The following is a 14,837-nucleotide window of genomic DNA, read 5'->3' as shown; positions in this document are numbered from 1 at the left end:
GTTAGCTTGTTGTGTTTTTTGTTGTTGCATGTTGGTTTATTTAACGTTAAAGGATGTTCAAAACAAAGCTAAGAGAAGAATCATACAGATGACATTGTGGTAAATTTTTGTTGTAGGTATAAGATAAGAGTGATTTTAAAGTGATTTTAATGTGGTAGCAGTTATTAATTATTGTTTAAAGTCTGCTTATATTTTAATTATTATTAAGACTGTCCGACTACCTGATGAAAGTTCTATCTAAATTTGACTATATGACTCCATTAAACTATTTCCACACAATTAGGCTATTACTCGAATCATAATTTTTATTTGTCAAAAGGTGTTCGTATAATATTGTAGGTCTATAACATCAAAATGAGTTTAAAAGTTACAGGCTTATTGTCGGCTGCATAGCCGAGTGGTGAGAGCGCTGGAACGGCAATCGAAAGGGCGCCGGTTCGACACCGCTCAAGAGCATGCGGCTGTGTTTTTGGCAGGACACTTAAAAGGCATGCCTGAAGGTGGACATGAAGATTGGCTTACTTGCCTTCCGGTCCACTTAATCTAAATGTTCAACCACCAGGTGTAAGCCTGGATACGACAACAGGCTTATGAAACTATACAGGACAGTGAACCATTATCACGAATTATTACATTTTAACAGTCGTCCAAATTCTTACGTAAAATCACACAATCAATTTAATGTTTTCTGAGTCGAGTTGAGCTGTTGGTCTGGTCTGGTCTTGAGCTCTCGCCAAATGCAAACATACCATTTTATTGTCTGCTGCCTTTTTCCTATTTACTATAGCTCGGGAGTAAGTTACATGGAAAATTACAGAATCTTTAGGAAATAATATATAGGTTAAAATGGTTCACTATAGTTAAAGAAAAGGAAACTTATTTGACGCAATAATGGATCGCTACAACATGACACAATAATACAGTCATGTGATGAAGCTTTATTTGAAAACAGAAAGCTATAATCAAGTTTCTGTTCTCCATTTCATGACGTTTGCATACACGTAAAGATCTGTTCACACATACCGATACACAGTAGCGTCGGCAGGAGGTCCAAGGAACACTGTTGGCCCTGGCCCTGAGCACATTTCATAACTGTTAGCCCTGAGCCCGAGATTATTCTAGAAGCCCGGAACCTTTCCAACAAGCTCGGAAACTTGAAATATTGATCTGACACAGACTTGATCAATATGTTCTTTGAAGCCTCTCTGTCATTTATTATCAATATAAAGTTTACTGGCATCGAATAATGTGTTGACAAACTAAAGCCACAAATAAAAATCCTATATTTTTGCAGTATTAACAAATATTTTACACCCAAAAGTGAAGTAACCAACTTGAGATAATGTGACAGCAACATAATTATCATTTAATGACCAACAGGAATGATGGCCATGAGCTATAAGGTTTAATCGCAACCATGCTTTTCGAGAAGCGTATCGCATTGAACATTTTCATACATTTAGTAATCTAGGCTCCAGACAGAAAATCACTCCTATTTAAGCCCTGTAGGTCTGTTTTGCAGTTTTAGTAGTCTGCAGACGTTAAGTAAATGCAAACAAAACGCATTAAAAACTGTGTAGATTTAATATTCTATCTGTATTTCAAACTTGTGACGATTCTTGCCTTTGATCAAAACTGGATCACTGAGTTGGCATACGCCATGCTAACGACTTTGTCCAACAAAACCAAGTAGTTTATCGTCATGAGTTGCAGCGTTCTTGTTATGGCGTCATGGTTTCCGGTCTGGTGCATCGATAGTCATCGATATCATGGTTAATGGCTGCTGTTGTTCGAACGTTTGAAATAATTGCCACGTTCTTGTGTATTATGAAAATTCTCTGTGTTGTGTTACCAGTACCTTCAAGTACACACATCTTATATTTGTAATCTCCCTTAATTTGTGCAACGCATGTGACACCATTAATCACAAAATCCTGCTAGCTAAACACCACCACAAGAGCATATGAGGAATCGTGATTGTGGCGATCCATTATCGCGTCAGATAAGTTTTCCTTACTAACAAGTGAACCATTTTAATCCATACGTCATTTCCTTACGTAACTTTAATTACTTACGTAACTTACGTAATTTCATTTCCTAAAGATTTTGTAATTTTCCATGTAACCTCCTCCCGAGGTAAATAGGAAAAAGGGTGCAGACAATCAAATGGTTTGTTCTCATTTGGCGAAAGTCAGGCCAGCTCAGCTCCGCTTAGAAAACATCAAATTGATTGTGTATTTTTACGCAACAATTTAGACGTCTGTTAAAATGTAATAATTCGTGATAATGTTTCACTGTCCTGTAGTTTCACTAGCCTGTAATGTTTGAACTCAATTTTATTATAGACCTACAAGAATATACGAACACCTTCTGATAACTCAAAATTATAACTCGAGTAATAATTGTGTGGAAATAGTTAATGGAGTCAGATAGTCAAATTAGTTAGAATATCCATTAGACAGACAGAATTTCATTAGACAGTCAATTAACATACAAAATCTCAATAAAACTATTCTTACACGTACACAGTATAATTAATTTTGGAAAAATACATGGTCGCCAGGCGGAATCTACTGTATTTTGTATGAAAGTTGCCTGAAGCATAAACCTTTTGTTATTCTTCATAGCAACTCGTAAGTTTTTACGTGCATTTTCAGTCACTACACACTCGAACAACAAACTGAACAGTAAACGTCGTTGTTTCAATTGAATATCCATTAGACAGACAGACTTTCATGAGACAGCTAATTAACATTTTAAACCACCTCTAAAACCATCCTTACACGTAAATAAATATTACCACAAAATGAGTAGTTCATAAATCATTCATAATTGTATGAGAATTTACGCCCTTTGTTTTTATTGTTATTTCTTAGTTGCGGTTACCATATTTTTAGCAGTAACCTGCTCGTTAGAAACGTTCAATTCCTTTTGAGTAAAAATTTGCAGTTCCACAAGTAAATGTGTTTCTCGTTTGAAGAGAGATTTAAGATTAGGTCAGCAAGTTATGGCTATTACTCTCCTCCCTACTCTATCGAATGAAAAAAATCGTTATGCAAAGCAAAGATTCCGTGTTGGTCAGTTCCTTGCTGATCAGTTTTGATATAAATGTCTTGACTCCAGAGGAATGCCTGCGCACAATAATGACTTGCCGAAAATGGCACAAACGCTTTTTCTGTTGCCCAGTGATTGCGATACGATATGTAATCCTAAAATCATTTTGTATTGTATTTGTAAAAAAATGTGAACTGATTCTGCAGTCCCCATTACGCGACTTTTTGAAGTTGTTGACGACAGATTGATTTTACAAGCAATTTGGCTAATGTTTTGCTGTTCAGTTTATCTATAAACTTCAACAGACGATTAGAGGTAGCAAGGGATTTCTTCAGTTTTTAGTGAACATGTTGTACATTACTTCTGCTGTGAAATTCGTGTGTGTCCAGTTTCAGTGCACTGTAGCCTACAGTTTAATTATTTTATATTCATGTACTTCAAGACAATTAGAATGTGACTAATTGTGACAGCTTCTTTTGTGAATTCTTGTAACATCAATATGATGATAAACATGTGGATCTCAAAAACGTTTTGTAAATGCAGTGGCATGTTTGATGGTAACCGTTAATTTCTTTATTTTCTATATTTCTGTTCTTTGTATTCTTGTTCCACAGTAAATTGTCGTGCAAAATTGTTGATTGTGTCCAGTGTTGCCAGGTCGCGTTTGCTCACTAAAGAATATTTCTTTTCGGATCACAAGCGTCACGCTCTACGGCGTTGTGCGTGAAGCTGATAATAATAACTAAAAGTGGTTTAGATCCATGTGCATAGATAAGGAAATGGGCTATGCGTTTGACTTTTGAAAACAAAGAAGGGTTTTTAATATTACAATATGGTCTGATGTAGCCTACATCAAGTGTTTCCTGAGAGTCTGCATTAGGACCTTTCTTGTCTTATTTGATTTTCTACCTGTTTTTAGGGTATAACTTTAACTTCTGTTTCCATTATTTTACAACAAAAAGCTTCTTTTGCTGCTTATGAGATTGCAAGTCATGAGCTGGGGGTATAGATCGTTGGCTATCCACAAAACCGATTGTCTCTAATAGGTACCAAAATCAAGCTATGTTATTTTTTTGTTTTGTTGTGCGTAAAAGAATGATTGTACTCGTGTGTTCTCGTATCGTTTCGACGAATGCCAGCGCAGAAGTCCCAAGTATATGTGGCGGGACGATATGCATGACTGACTACGATGCTAGCAATGCAACACAGTACACCTCCTCTCCCTTCGACAAACGCTGATGATCGGCGTATGAGCAGATCATTCAAGGCTAGATTGGAGGGCAGGAAATCATCAGCCCCTCAACACTCAACAGTCTCGTCTTCCAGGACCCTCAGACTATGCGCACCGTGTAGAGGCCGGTGGGTTAGGCAGTGGTGGATGACATGGTCTGCGGTCTGTTCATTGGTACCACACTCACATTCTGATGAAGGAGCCAGGCCCCATTTGTGCATGTCCGAACGAAAGCGGACGACGCTAGTTCGCAGGCAGTTAAGCCTGACCCACGCAAGCCTTGCGAGGGATATTCCAGGTGGACGGGGATCGGCGTCGGGTATGAAATCACGGAGGGAGGGGTGTGGTTTTACCATTCTGTGTTCCACATGTGGTTCGTTTCATTGAGAGATTTTTGACAGTGTTTTCCAGCTAAGATGTTATTATGACTATTATTATTTTGTTAGTTTTTGTGTGATACAATAATCTTTTTACACCCTCAATTCACTTTCTGAAACTATGCATGCCCAACATTGCTAAAAAGCCTGCACAAACTAACTATAGCCTACGTGGGCCCATAGACGGAGGTGGGCATCTATCCGGGGGTTTGAAAGCAATGCCTTGCATGAATTAAACTATTGAGCTATTAATTATGGAGCTTCTGTAGCACCTTTTTTCTTTTTTAAACAAGCCAAAAAAAACATTAAAGAGACTAAAATCTGTGGGCCACTATACACCTGTGGGCCCAAACAGTCGAGGGGCACGGGTGCGGTTAATACGGCCCCGTGTATGTCGCTGCAGCAGATCGAGTATTACATGCACGTGATACTGTGAGCGTTCTTCTCGAAACATTTCTGATAGAAACCGAATTAACTAAATGGGAGTCTATACCAGACATGAAACAAACTTGAACCACAATAGACGCAATACGGTTTAACTGAGATCTTACGTAGGGCCATAACATGATAAAATGGAAAGTCCATTCAAAGAGCAGTCCTTCATCTATTTGATAGGGTTGATAGGGTAAATCAGGGGTTCTTAAACTAATTGGATGCGACACCCTTGACGTCACTTCAAAAATTTGTGCCCCCCTTTTCTCGTTTAAGTGATAAATCAAAGTCAAACAGAATACATTTTATATGTTTTGGATTTTAAAACAAAGTTCTTTTTTTTTTTTAGAAGGATGTAGCTTTATTTACGAAACCAGCAGTTTAATTCTTGGCTTAGTTGAAAACAACACACAACGCATGTCAGGTTCGCAGTTGTTAGTTCCCAGCTTGTGTCTTTACACTGGCAAGTTCAGAAATATCACTTTCACACAAAAGAATGTCACAAACAGCGATTGTTACCGAACAAAGGATTAAACAACAAACAGGAATAATGGTTGGGAACTAAAGTTAAAATTAAGTCACATCACTAGTGAACCCAAAGAAAGTTGTTACCAATATTTCTGTTCAAGACTTGTACTATACAATAGCAAACGAGTGCAACAGCTTATCATCTTCGAGCCTTCTCGTTCTTTCATGGGATGGCTACTGACCTATGCTGCTAGTGGTCTAGGCGCTAAAAGCTATAAACTGATGTGATAAAGTTAAAACTTCAATGGAATAACCTCTTATTTTCTGACAGACTATCACTCAATGAGGGCCCATTGCACAACTATTAAACAATGCTTTCATAGGCTACCATTTTGTTTCTTTTTGTAGCAATTATTAAACGCAAATTTAAATTACAAGTTTTGCTCAATCCCAGAGGAACCAGCTTCAAAGAAGCTAAAAAGCGGAAATTTGCCTACTTACTTAGCCTATACCAACATGGTTAATTTCTTTGACTGTGCTAACCAAAGCATATTAAATGCACTTCGCTGAATTACAAAAAAAACTTGAAAGGGGGAGGGGCATGACCTAACATTCCCCTTTCGTATGCAACTGATCACATGAAAAAAAATTTTAAGCAGAAGTATCACACTCCTTGTTCATGATGATTGTTAAGTAGGATGATGGTGATATTTTTAATTAACAATCTTTGCTCAAAAAGTTGGTGGTTTGCAAGCAAGTAATAAAGTGTCACAAGTGATAAGTTACAATTTTTATTTTACAGAAAGGCTACATGCAGTAGGCTATAGTAAACAATATACTGTACAGGGCATAAAGTAACCGACAATGGTGCTCGAATTAAGCATTTTCTAAAAATCTAATTTTTAATTAATAATTAAAAGTCATTATTATTGTTCTCCACAAATAGAAAAGCCTGTCATCAAAAACAAACAGAAATGAGCTTCGAATGCTCTTCTACAGATCACATATAACTTGTTGAAAGATATTAAATTAAGGTTACATGAATGATTAGAATTTGAAATTGTTTGTTCGGCAATCTGCATATCATGTAGGTATTGCAGCAGGGTAATACGTCCCAACAACCTTTTTTTAAGCGGCCGATTAAGCTAAACTTCTGATTAGTTAATTTTAGATTAGTTTGTGTAAAGTTAATTTGTGGTCAGTATCCTAAACAGTAATTTAAATGAGCGGATAACGATTAGTGAAAAAGGCGAAAAAAAATCCACAAATTAAATTTCTTAATAGGCAGATTTGCTTAATCTTCAAATAATCCAATGTTGTTGCGATTAACCCTTAAAATTTTTATTATACTTGCAAATCATCGTCAAACATTAGAACATGACAACATGCAACCCACACAGAGCAGAGAGTAACCGATGGACGGAAATCAGATGATATTTAATAAATCTATTCAAAAAAGAAACATGTTCTTGATTAAGATTATACATTGGAATAAACAGGCGGATGAATTGGCTGGCAGGTTTGGAAGGCCAAGGCATCTTGCTCCTTTGTATGAGCTGGATGTTGAGTAGCTACTGGTGCCATTTGTTGCTGGATTGGTATTCCAGGATACTGGACCATCTGAGGCACTGGTTGATGACCTTGTATGACATATCCTTGTGCTCCGGATACTCCAGCTATGAATCAGATTGTCAAACAAAAATTAAGCTTAAGTACAGAAATGTCTGCAAGCCAATGCAACTAGACTTGAATGTCTGAAGAAATATATTTCCATAGATAAGCCAACATCACATGTAAAATATTAGTTTTAACAAAATCATTTCACTTACGTTGTTGCACTATGATTGGCTGTTGTGGATTTGCTGTGACGTAGACGGTTTGAGGCTGACCAAATGCATTAGGCTGAAAAAAAATCATATTGTGTTAAAGGATAGACAACTGTGTTAGTTGCATGCTATAGCGTGGGCCGATGAAGCAGACTATTAATCACATCAACCTCAACCTCCCGATTTACTCTCTTACGTCTAAGTCAAGGACGTCCAAAATTTTCATCAAGTTGGAAATTCGATTCTCGCTCAAAACACATGGATATGCACCAATAAAGATCCCAAACAAGGGTGACACTCAAATGTGGCGTCTTGTATTTTTATTCCATCGAGAGACTTAATGACTTTACAAGTTCCCACATCTATTTAACTCTTCCATGAGTTCCTGCAAGAAATTTAAGTAGGGGAAGGTTTGGTTAGTTGAGCCGGGTAACGGTTGATCCATCCTGTTTTATCGCAACGTCGTGCATGATTAGTCAACCGTTTAATAACGAAAATATCGAAAAACGTGAAGTCCATCAGCACATGTAGTTTTAGGGATTTTCTACAAGCAGAAAAATTGTGAAGCAGTTAAATGTAAAATGGTAGGTAAAAGTAGTTTTGAGAAAAATAAGAAATGTGTTTTTTTTCCTACGATGTTTCATCGTTGTCTTAATCGAAATTCTGGGATAGGTAAAGGTAACTTACTCTTTGTTTTAGTAGTTCTCGTTGCTTGATTAGCCAGTTGGTTATTGGCAATTTTTCATGAATTTTGAAAATGGCGGCGATGTTAACAGTTGAGCCACTTGCAATGTTCACGGTTGAGCCATGTCTTTGTCATAAGGAATGTAGTTTATGAGCCGATGGTCTTTACGTACTGCCCTAATTTTGTTGTACCGTACTGTAATTGATGCGTAGAACTGGTGGCGTAGCCGGGGGGCGGTCCACTGCCCCCTTAAACTTCCTTAAAAGTAATTCTTTCTGTAATGCGCCAGTTTGAGGGTAATTTTTTTAGCACTCCTCCCTTTTATATTTTTCTATAGCAACGCCACTGGTTGCTAATGTTCGTTTTCTTCACAAACCTCGCGAAATCGTTTCAGAAAGGTAAAAGCACCTTCGTCAAAGTTTCCTATTCAATGATTCTCAGTGTTTTCAGTAATACAAATTTCTGTTCGTTCAGTTTTCACTGTTATTTCATTTTAAGACACTAGACACAATACACAGTTTAAACATTTTTTGATTGTTTATTTGCAAGATGTTCAAGAGAAGAGTTTATTGTGTTTGATGCAGATTGAGCTCTCTTTTGGAATATCTTTTGGAAGTGAAATCATAGTGGATCAACCGTAAACAATGGGTGGCTCAACCGTGAAATTTAGGGTATCATTTGAGCCGGCTGAATTTCAATTTCAAAATGCCGATAAATGATATGAATCGGGGTCAGTCGCAAACACAAACATGCTCACAAGAACCGCAAAAGACTGAAATTTATCATGATGGATTCGGATTTTTGGTAAAGTTTGTCGTTAAATTTTTATTGCAGAAACATCGATTTCTGGCTCAACTAACTAGACCTTCCCCTAAGTGCGATGCATATGATGTACAAGGTAAAATCCTTGTTGCGAGGTTTTTGCGTGGAGATTATTAGCATTGTGGGTTCATGCTTCTCTGTGTATTCGCAAAAACCTAGGTATCTGCCCTCGCATTGAACGGAATAAATGTGCAGTTAACAGCAACTTCATTGCCTTGAGACGGCCAGTGGTTGAAAGCGGCCTACCGGACACCGTAGTACAATCTCGACGGAGGTTCGCTTCCCGCTCAAGTCAAGGACGTTCAACATTTCCATCCAATTTGAAGTTGGATTCTTGCTCAAGACAGTCACATGTATAAATTCACCACCCAAACAAGGGAAAAACATGAGTTTGGCGTCTTATATTGTCGTTCAAACGGGAAATCGAATAACATGCTGCGTGCTTCGTCGTCGTCGTGTGAGCCTCTGGGGCCGAGGGTCTATCCTTTTACCACCCCAGATTCACGATGTTCCCGGACTACACTGGAAGGCTACTAGAGAGCAGCCAGTCTTTGGTTTCATCATCCATGACACGCAGACCTTCCACTCCATTAGGTGGCTTGAAGATGGAACAGTCATTGATGATGTGGTCTGTGGTCTGTTACTCGGCACCACATTCACAGGAGGAGGAAGAGGCCATTCCCCATTGGAGCATGGTTGAGCGGAAAAGCCCGACTCCCGTACGGAGACGGTTGAGGCGCACCCATGCCTGTCTTGGTAGTGTTAGGCCGATGGGGCGTGTGTTGGCGTCGGGGATGAACGAATGGAGTCTGGCGGTTGTCTTCCATTCAGAACTCCATTTATGGTCCGCCCAAGTAGCCGCAGAGATGTCTTGTACATCAGCTTCGTTGATAAGAAGTTGAGCGGCTGGCACGAATGGGTGTCTTGATTTCAGTCGACGGAGGTGCTCGTTTGGGAGAGCAAAGATTTTACGGTGGAGAAGGTGGTACTTGATAATTATCAAGGAAATGGCTCGGATGTCTGCCATTCTGTAAATCACTGACTAACTGCAAGACACTAATGGGATCTCGGAGCACAGTGTGCAGGGCAGGCTGACATGTGGAAACGTCTCGGCACTCAGCAATCCAATATACTGCCACTTGGTTATGTGGCGTATGCTATCTTTGGATGGCCTGTGATGACATAGAACTAGATGACAGTAGCATATGCAGCAGGTCACTGATCAATAATATACTATTGTAACAATAGTGCATTACGCAGGTGGAATTTTTCACTACTGCCCTAGTTAGCTGGGAATGATAGAGGTCTTGGTCTGCTAAACGTCTATCAAGTTAGTCGAGGAAATACATCTATTGCTGTAAAACTGTCTAAATCGACACATCAAGCACATTCAATTTTCTAAAAGAAATACCTGACTTTCACCGACTTGGTACTGAATGCCACCATTCTGTTGATTGCAAACTTTCTGCGTTACAACGACGACGTAGCCTACGATATAACTTACCTGACAGCATCCTCGTATGAGATATCCACTGTAGCAAGCGCTTATGATGAGAACTACCAAAGAAGCAAACGAAAGCAGACATTGAATTATTTTTAAAGTAAAGCCAGTTGCCTGAAAGAGAAAAAAGGTTATTTGAACCGTGTATGAATGCTTTGCAGTGCTGCCAAATGGTTGACTTCGGCGTCTGGAACCACTGGTACACTTAAAGCTATGTAAAGTATACGTTGAAAAATAGCCAGTGTAAATACCAACAGTATAGCTTCAGCTGCTATCAGTAAACAGTCAAAAACAACAAAGCGTAATTTTGTATGTAACGTGCCAAAACAATATTTTGTGGATAAACTAAGTGTCACGCTATGTCTAACAAACAATAATGTTATTCACACTAAAATTTTTGAAACTCTTGAAATATTCATTCCAACGGTGTTGATTTTAAATAAGTAACTTTGAATAGGTAACTTTTGAATAGGTTTAATTTGAATAGGTAACGTAAATGCTTGAAGTATTACTTCTACTGTACATCTTGTTTGCCTAATCCTCAGGCGATCATTTTTGTGTTCAATAGTCAGTAGGCTAAATGTAAGTTAATTGAAAAACTTCCTCACATTACAGTGGACTATGTTGTAATAAATATTTTTTCATAATCAATTAGATTTTCGGTTTTTTTAAGTCTATTAGATATTTTACTTACCGAAAATTGACCTAAGGTACAGACCTGTAGATTAGGGTGTTTTTAGCGTTATACGCAAAATTTTAACCATTGTTAATATTAATGTACAGGGTGGTGTTCATTTCCTTTCAGTAAAAAAATCCTTTTGGCAAATTTTTGTTGAAATCCGTCGACATTTACTACTTGCGCAAGGAAGCTAAAGTTTAGGTTGTTTAGCCTATAATCTAGCAGCGGAATATAAGCAATTACCGGTACTTGTAGGCTACGTCACTTCACAGAACAAATAAAGCATTGTTACGTCACAATTGCAACACCTCGTAAAACTACAAAAATTACACTGTCAAGTCTGTTGTGCTGTTGCATTTATTTCAGTTTACTAACAGTTTGCGGTTGTACAATGGCTGTGACAAGGTCTAAAGATAAAATTTGGCTGGTAGGTAGCAGTTCAGGTCATTTCAGCGCTGTAAAATTACCATCGAGGGGAGCAGTGCTTCAAGTTTTGTTTGATTTTCATTGTAAAAAAGGTTTTGATTTGAAAAGTAGTATCCAGAATACAGTATCTTTGCTTTTGCCTATTTGGAGTCGAGCACGAATTCTAACACGCCATCAAAACCATGTGATTAATCAGGTGAAAAAATTACACTCGTAAGAGTGCGCTTGAGTTAGTCAAACGGACAGACTTTAAGAAATCATTGGATCACCTATTCGATATAGCACACAGTAATGCTTTGAAAATGATCAACATAGAAGAAGATCGCCAGTTCCTTCTTGCCCAGAGAGAAGAGGGGCGCCTGAGTTCCATGGTTGGCGTTGATATGGTTCTATGCAGGAGAGACGAGCGAGTGAGGAATAGAGCATTAAAGGAGAGAGAGCGAGTTGAGGCGGAAGCAGTTCGTGTTGCCGAATCTACTAATTTAACCATACTGGAATCCAGTAATTCAGAAATGAATACTCAGCAAGAAGAAGTCTGGAGATGGGCGTCATCCATCAGCTGGTGGATCAACGTGCTCCGAACAGCCTGGGTCCAGTGCTGCAAGCTGTCTGCCGAAATTCCGACGAAGTAAAATTGCTGTAGTAACCCCCGTGATAGCAGCAGCATTGGACAGGACCAATACTACCTCGAGGAAGGCCGTTCATATTTTTAAATGCACTGGCGGTGTCCAAGCAATTGCTCCATCCAACCGGTGATCTGATGATTAGCCCAAGTTTAATTCACAAAGCTCGCCAGATCTATCGCCAAAAGCTGTCGGAAGAAATTAGGGAGGCTTTTGACCCTTGCACCCCACTGACCATACATTGGGATGGGAAGATCATGGGTGATTATGAGCAATACAATCACATCAAAGTAGACCGTTTGCCAATTTTAGTGTCTGGCAAAGACGTTACCAAACTTCTGGCTGTACCAAAACTAGAATCGGGAAAATCAATCGTCGAAGCTGAAGCAGTGGTCTCCGAAATATATAGTTGGGGCATAGCGGATCTTGATATCTTTTGTTGGTTCATTGATTGGAACAGTAACTTACTTCTGCGGAATCGCTCTTGATTTAAAGTATGGGGCCGTTCAAATACCATATGACGGTATTTTTGGCGATTCTGGACCGCTACACGGCTGACTGACACAATGTATTGCCCCCCCCCCCCCCTAATAAGCTTTCTAAATACGCCACTGCTTCTGATCATCTCGGTTATGGGTGAAACGCGGTGTAAAGGTTGTTAGAGGAATAGTTGCTTTGTTGCTATATTTGCTTTGTTATCCTATAAACGTGCCTGAAATGCGTGCATATTAAAAGTACTAAATAAAGCTGGTTATTTGGTTGCGTGTTGTAAAGTTGCTTGTTTTATTGATTTTGCGAATTTTTCAAACTCCTTGCGCAAGTTGTAAATGTTGAAATAATTTCTTGAAATTTGAAAGACATTGTTTTCTTACCAATTGTAACAACCTGGTGCCCTGTACAAATCAAACTTACGATATGAAAAAATTAAAAACACCCTACTGTAGATGATTCAGACCTGTAGATGCAACGCTGATTCCGAAATATACGACAGAAAACGCTGCTCCAACTATGCTGAAGGCTAAGAGGCATGTTATCTGCAATTTAAAGACAAGTTGTTGCAGCAAGGGCGAGGACTTGGACAAAAATTGATCAAAAACAAAGCTGCACTCCTAAGATTAGCCTATTTTTTAAACTTTTTTCAGTCACAGTCTAAGCTATGTTTCATCGGCTAAAGTGCGTAAAAATGGTATTTCACTGATTTCAAAGCTACAATACTTTGACATTTTTTTGTTTCATAATTCAGTAGTCAAGGCGTATTTAGCCCACCTCGATTTTGGGCTTATTAAGCAGGTGGGCCTATTAACCGAAGGCTTAATATGAGGGGACTATTGTATTGCTTCGGCCTTTTAGCACCAATGGCGTTGCTATTACATCAAAGAAGAGAGTGGCCGTTGAACATATCTTTTAGTTGTCCTGTCACCGATTAAAGTTTTTGTTTGTTAAATGAAGGATGTCAACTACCTTACAGCAGGCTACTTTTTGAATTCCAACTCTGATATTCTCTACTATTGTTTAATTAAAGTAATGAATTCTTGCTTTCAAAAGTTTTAGGCATGAACCAAGGATATGTAACAGCGTGACCAGGAGTCTATAATGGGTTTGAATCTGATCTGTTGTTTTTTTTTGTAGATAACTTATTAAGTTTTTGGAAAAAATATAAAAACTACCTTACGTGAGGATTTTACAAATATTTTTGCATTTTGTTTTCCCTTTGAGGTAGTTTATTTTTGTAATTTCTAAAAGATGTGTTCAAATTTAAATAAGTGTCTAATTTCGGTGTTAGGGGATCTTATTGGAAACGGGCCCAAAGTAATCTTCCAACCACTCTGGAGAGAATGATGCGACGTGTAGAGCTGTATTGGCCTACAAGAGTCAAGAGAGAAATTCAGAATGATAAATGATCTTGCTCAAGAAACATCAATTCTTCTCAGTAATTCTGTCGTCATCTACATAAAACCTCAGATTCAACAATAGTATTGACCTGTTGAGTTCCCTGGACCAACTCACCAAGCATCTGTTGGAGACTTGTCGTGATGCAGATAATCCAATTGCACCAGCTACAATAATCTTTAAAATAAATAAGAAAACCAAGGATTTGGCCTTGTTGACGCAAATAAACAGGCTACATCAAAGAAGTACTTTCTATTATGATCACCTATTTTAACTGAGCAAATAATAAATCGTTATTTGGTTTTGAAGCACGGTGACAAATTTTTGGGTGTTCTTTTTTTGTAAGCCTCTGATAAAGGTTGTTACGCATACTTGTAGACTACAAAAAATTTACATCAAATTCTCATTCTCAAAAGAATAGTGATCACGTTATATTGATGAATACAGTGTTTTTTGTCGACTATTTGGAAACGACTTTTTATCATCATTCGTTAAGAAACTTACCCATGCACCACACCATATTCCTTCCCCAATGGTAAAACCGTACCGGTACCCATAGCTTCTGCTGAACAATCCAATCATGATGATTTCAATAAGAATAGAAAGGGATCCCATTACAAGTTGAGATATCTGCAAAGATAAAAAAAATGTGAAAATGGTGATATAAACACAAATTTCATAATTTTATAGTAGGCTGCGGAGTTTAGAGACGTGAATCCCAGAACGACCCTCGTGAGAGCGTCGGTTTGACACTGCTCAAAAGTATATGACAGTGAGAAAACGCAATGGCATACCTGAAGGTGAAACACGGATATTGTTTTTA

At 38.3% G+C, this 14,837-nt stretch overlaps 2 protein-coding genes across 2 annotated transcripts in view; both read right to left on the bottom strand.

Moving 5' to 3' along the window:
- Nucleotides 1-6,984: 6,984 nt before the first annotated feature.
- On the bottom strand, nt 6,985-11,432 carry LOC145770861 (uncharacterized). The gene is made up of 4 exons (XM_082582602.1): nt 11,406-11,432; nt 10,400-10,510; nt 7,392-7,464; nt 6,985-7,238 (listed from the first exon to the last, which is right to left on the bottom strand). The coding sequence occupies exons 1-4, from the start codon at nt 11,430-11,432 to the stop codon at nt 7,042-7,044; spliced, it is 408 nt and encodes a 135-aa protein (XP_082438728.1). The 3' UTR covers nt 6,985-7,041.
- A 1,627-nt stretch (nt 11,433-13,059) lies between these two features.
- The window catches only part of LOC145770860 (membrane-spanning 4-domains subfamily A member 8-like), a 41,656-nt gene continuing 39,878 nt past the window's right edge, over nt 13,060-14,837 (bottom strand). Inside the window, exons 2-4 of the mRNA XM_082582601.1 lie at nt 14,519-14,644; nt 14,132-14,191; nt 13,060-13,158 (exon numbers count right to left, since the gene is read on the bottom strand). Coding sequence (XP_082438727.1) covers nt 13,060-13,158; nt 14,132-14,191; nt 14,519-14,644 — 285 coding nt within the window. The remainder of the gene's footprint in view (nt 13,159-14,131; nt 14,192-14,518; nt 14,645-14,837) is intronic.

The sequence above is a fragment of the Aplidium turbinatum genome, chromosome 5 (assembly GCF_918807975.1).
Source record: "Aplidium turbinatum chromosome 5, kaAplTurb1.1, whole genome shotgun sequence".
In the NCBI taxonomy this organism is placed as follows: Eukaryota; Metazoa; Chordata; class Ascidiacea; order Aplousobranchia; family Polyclinidae; genus Aplidium; species Aplidium turbinatum.
Note: the sequence above shows the minus strand (reverse complement) of the source record. Positions and strands in the feature narration are given on the sequence as shown.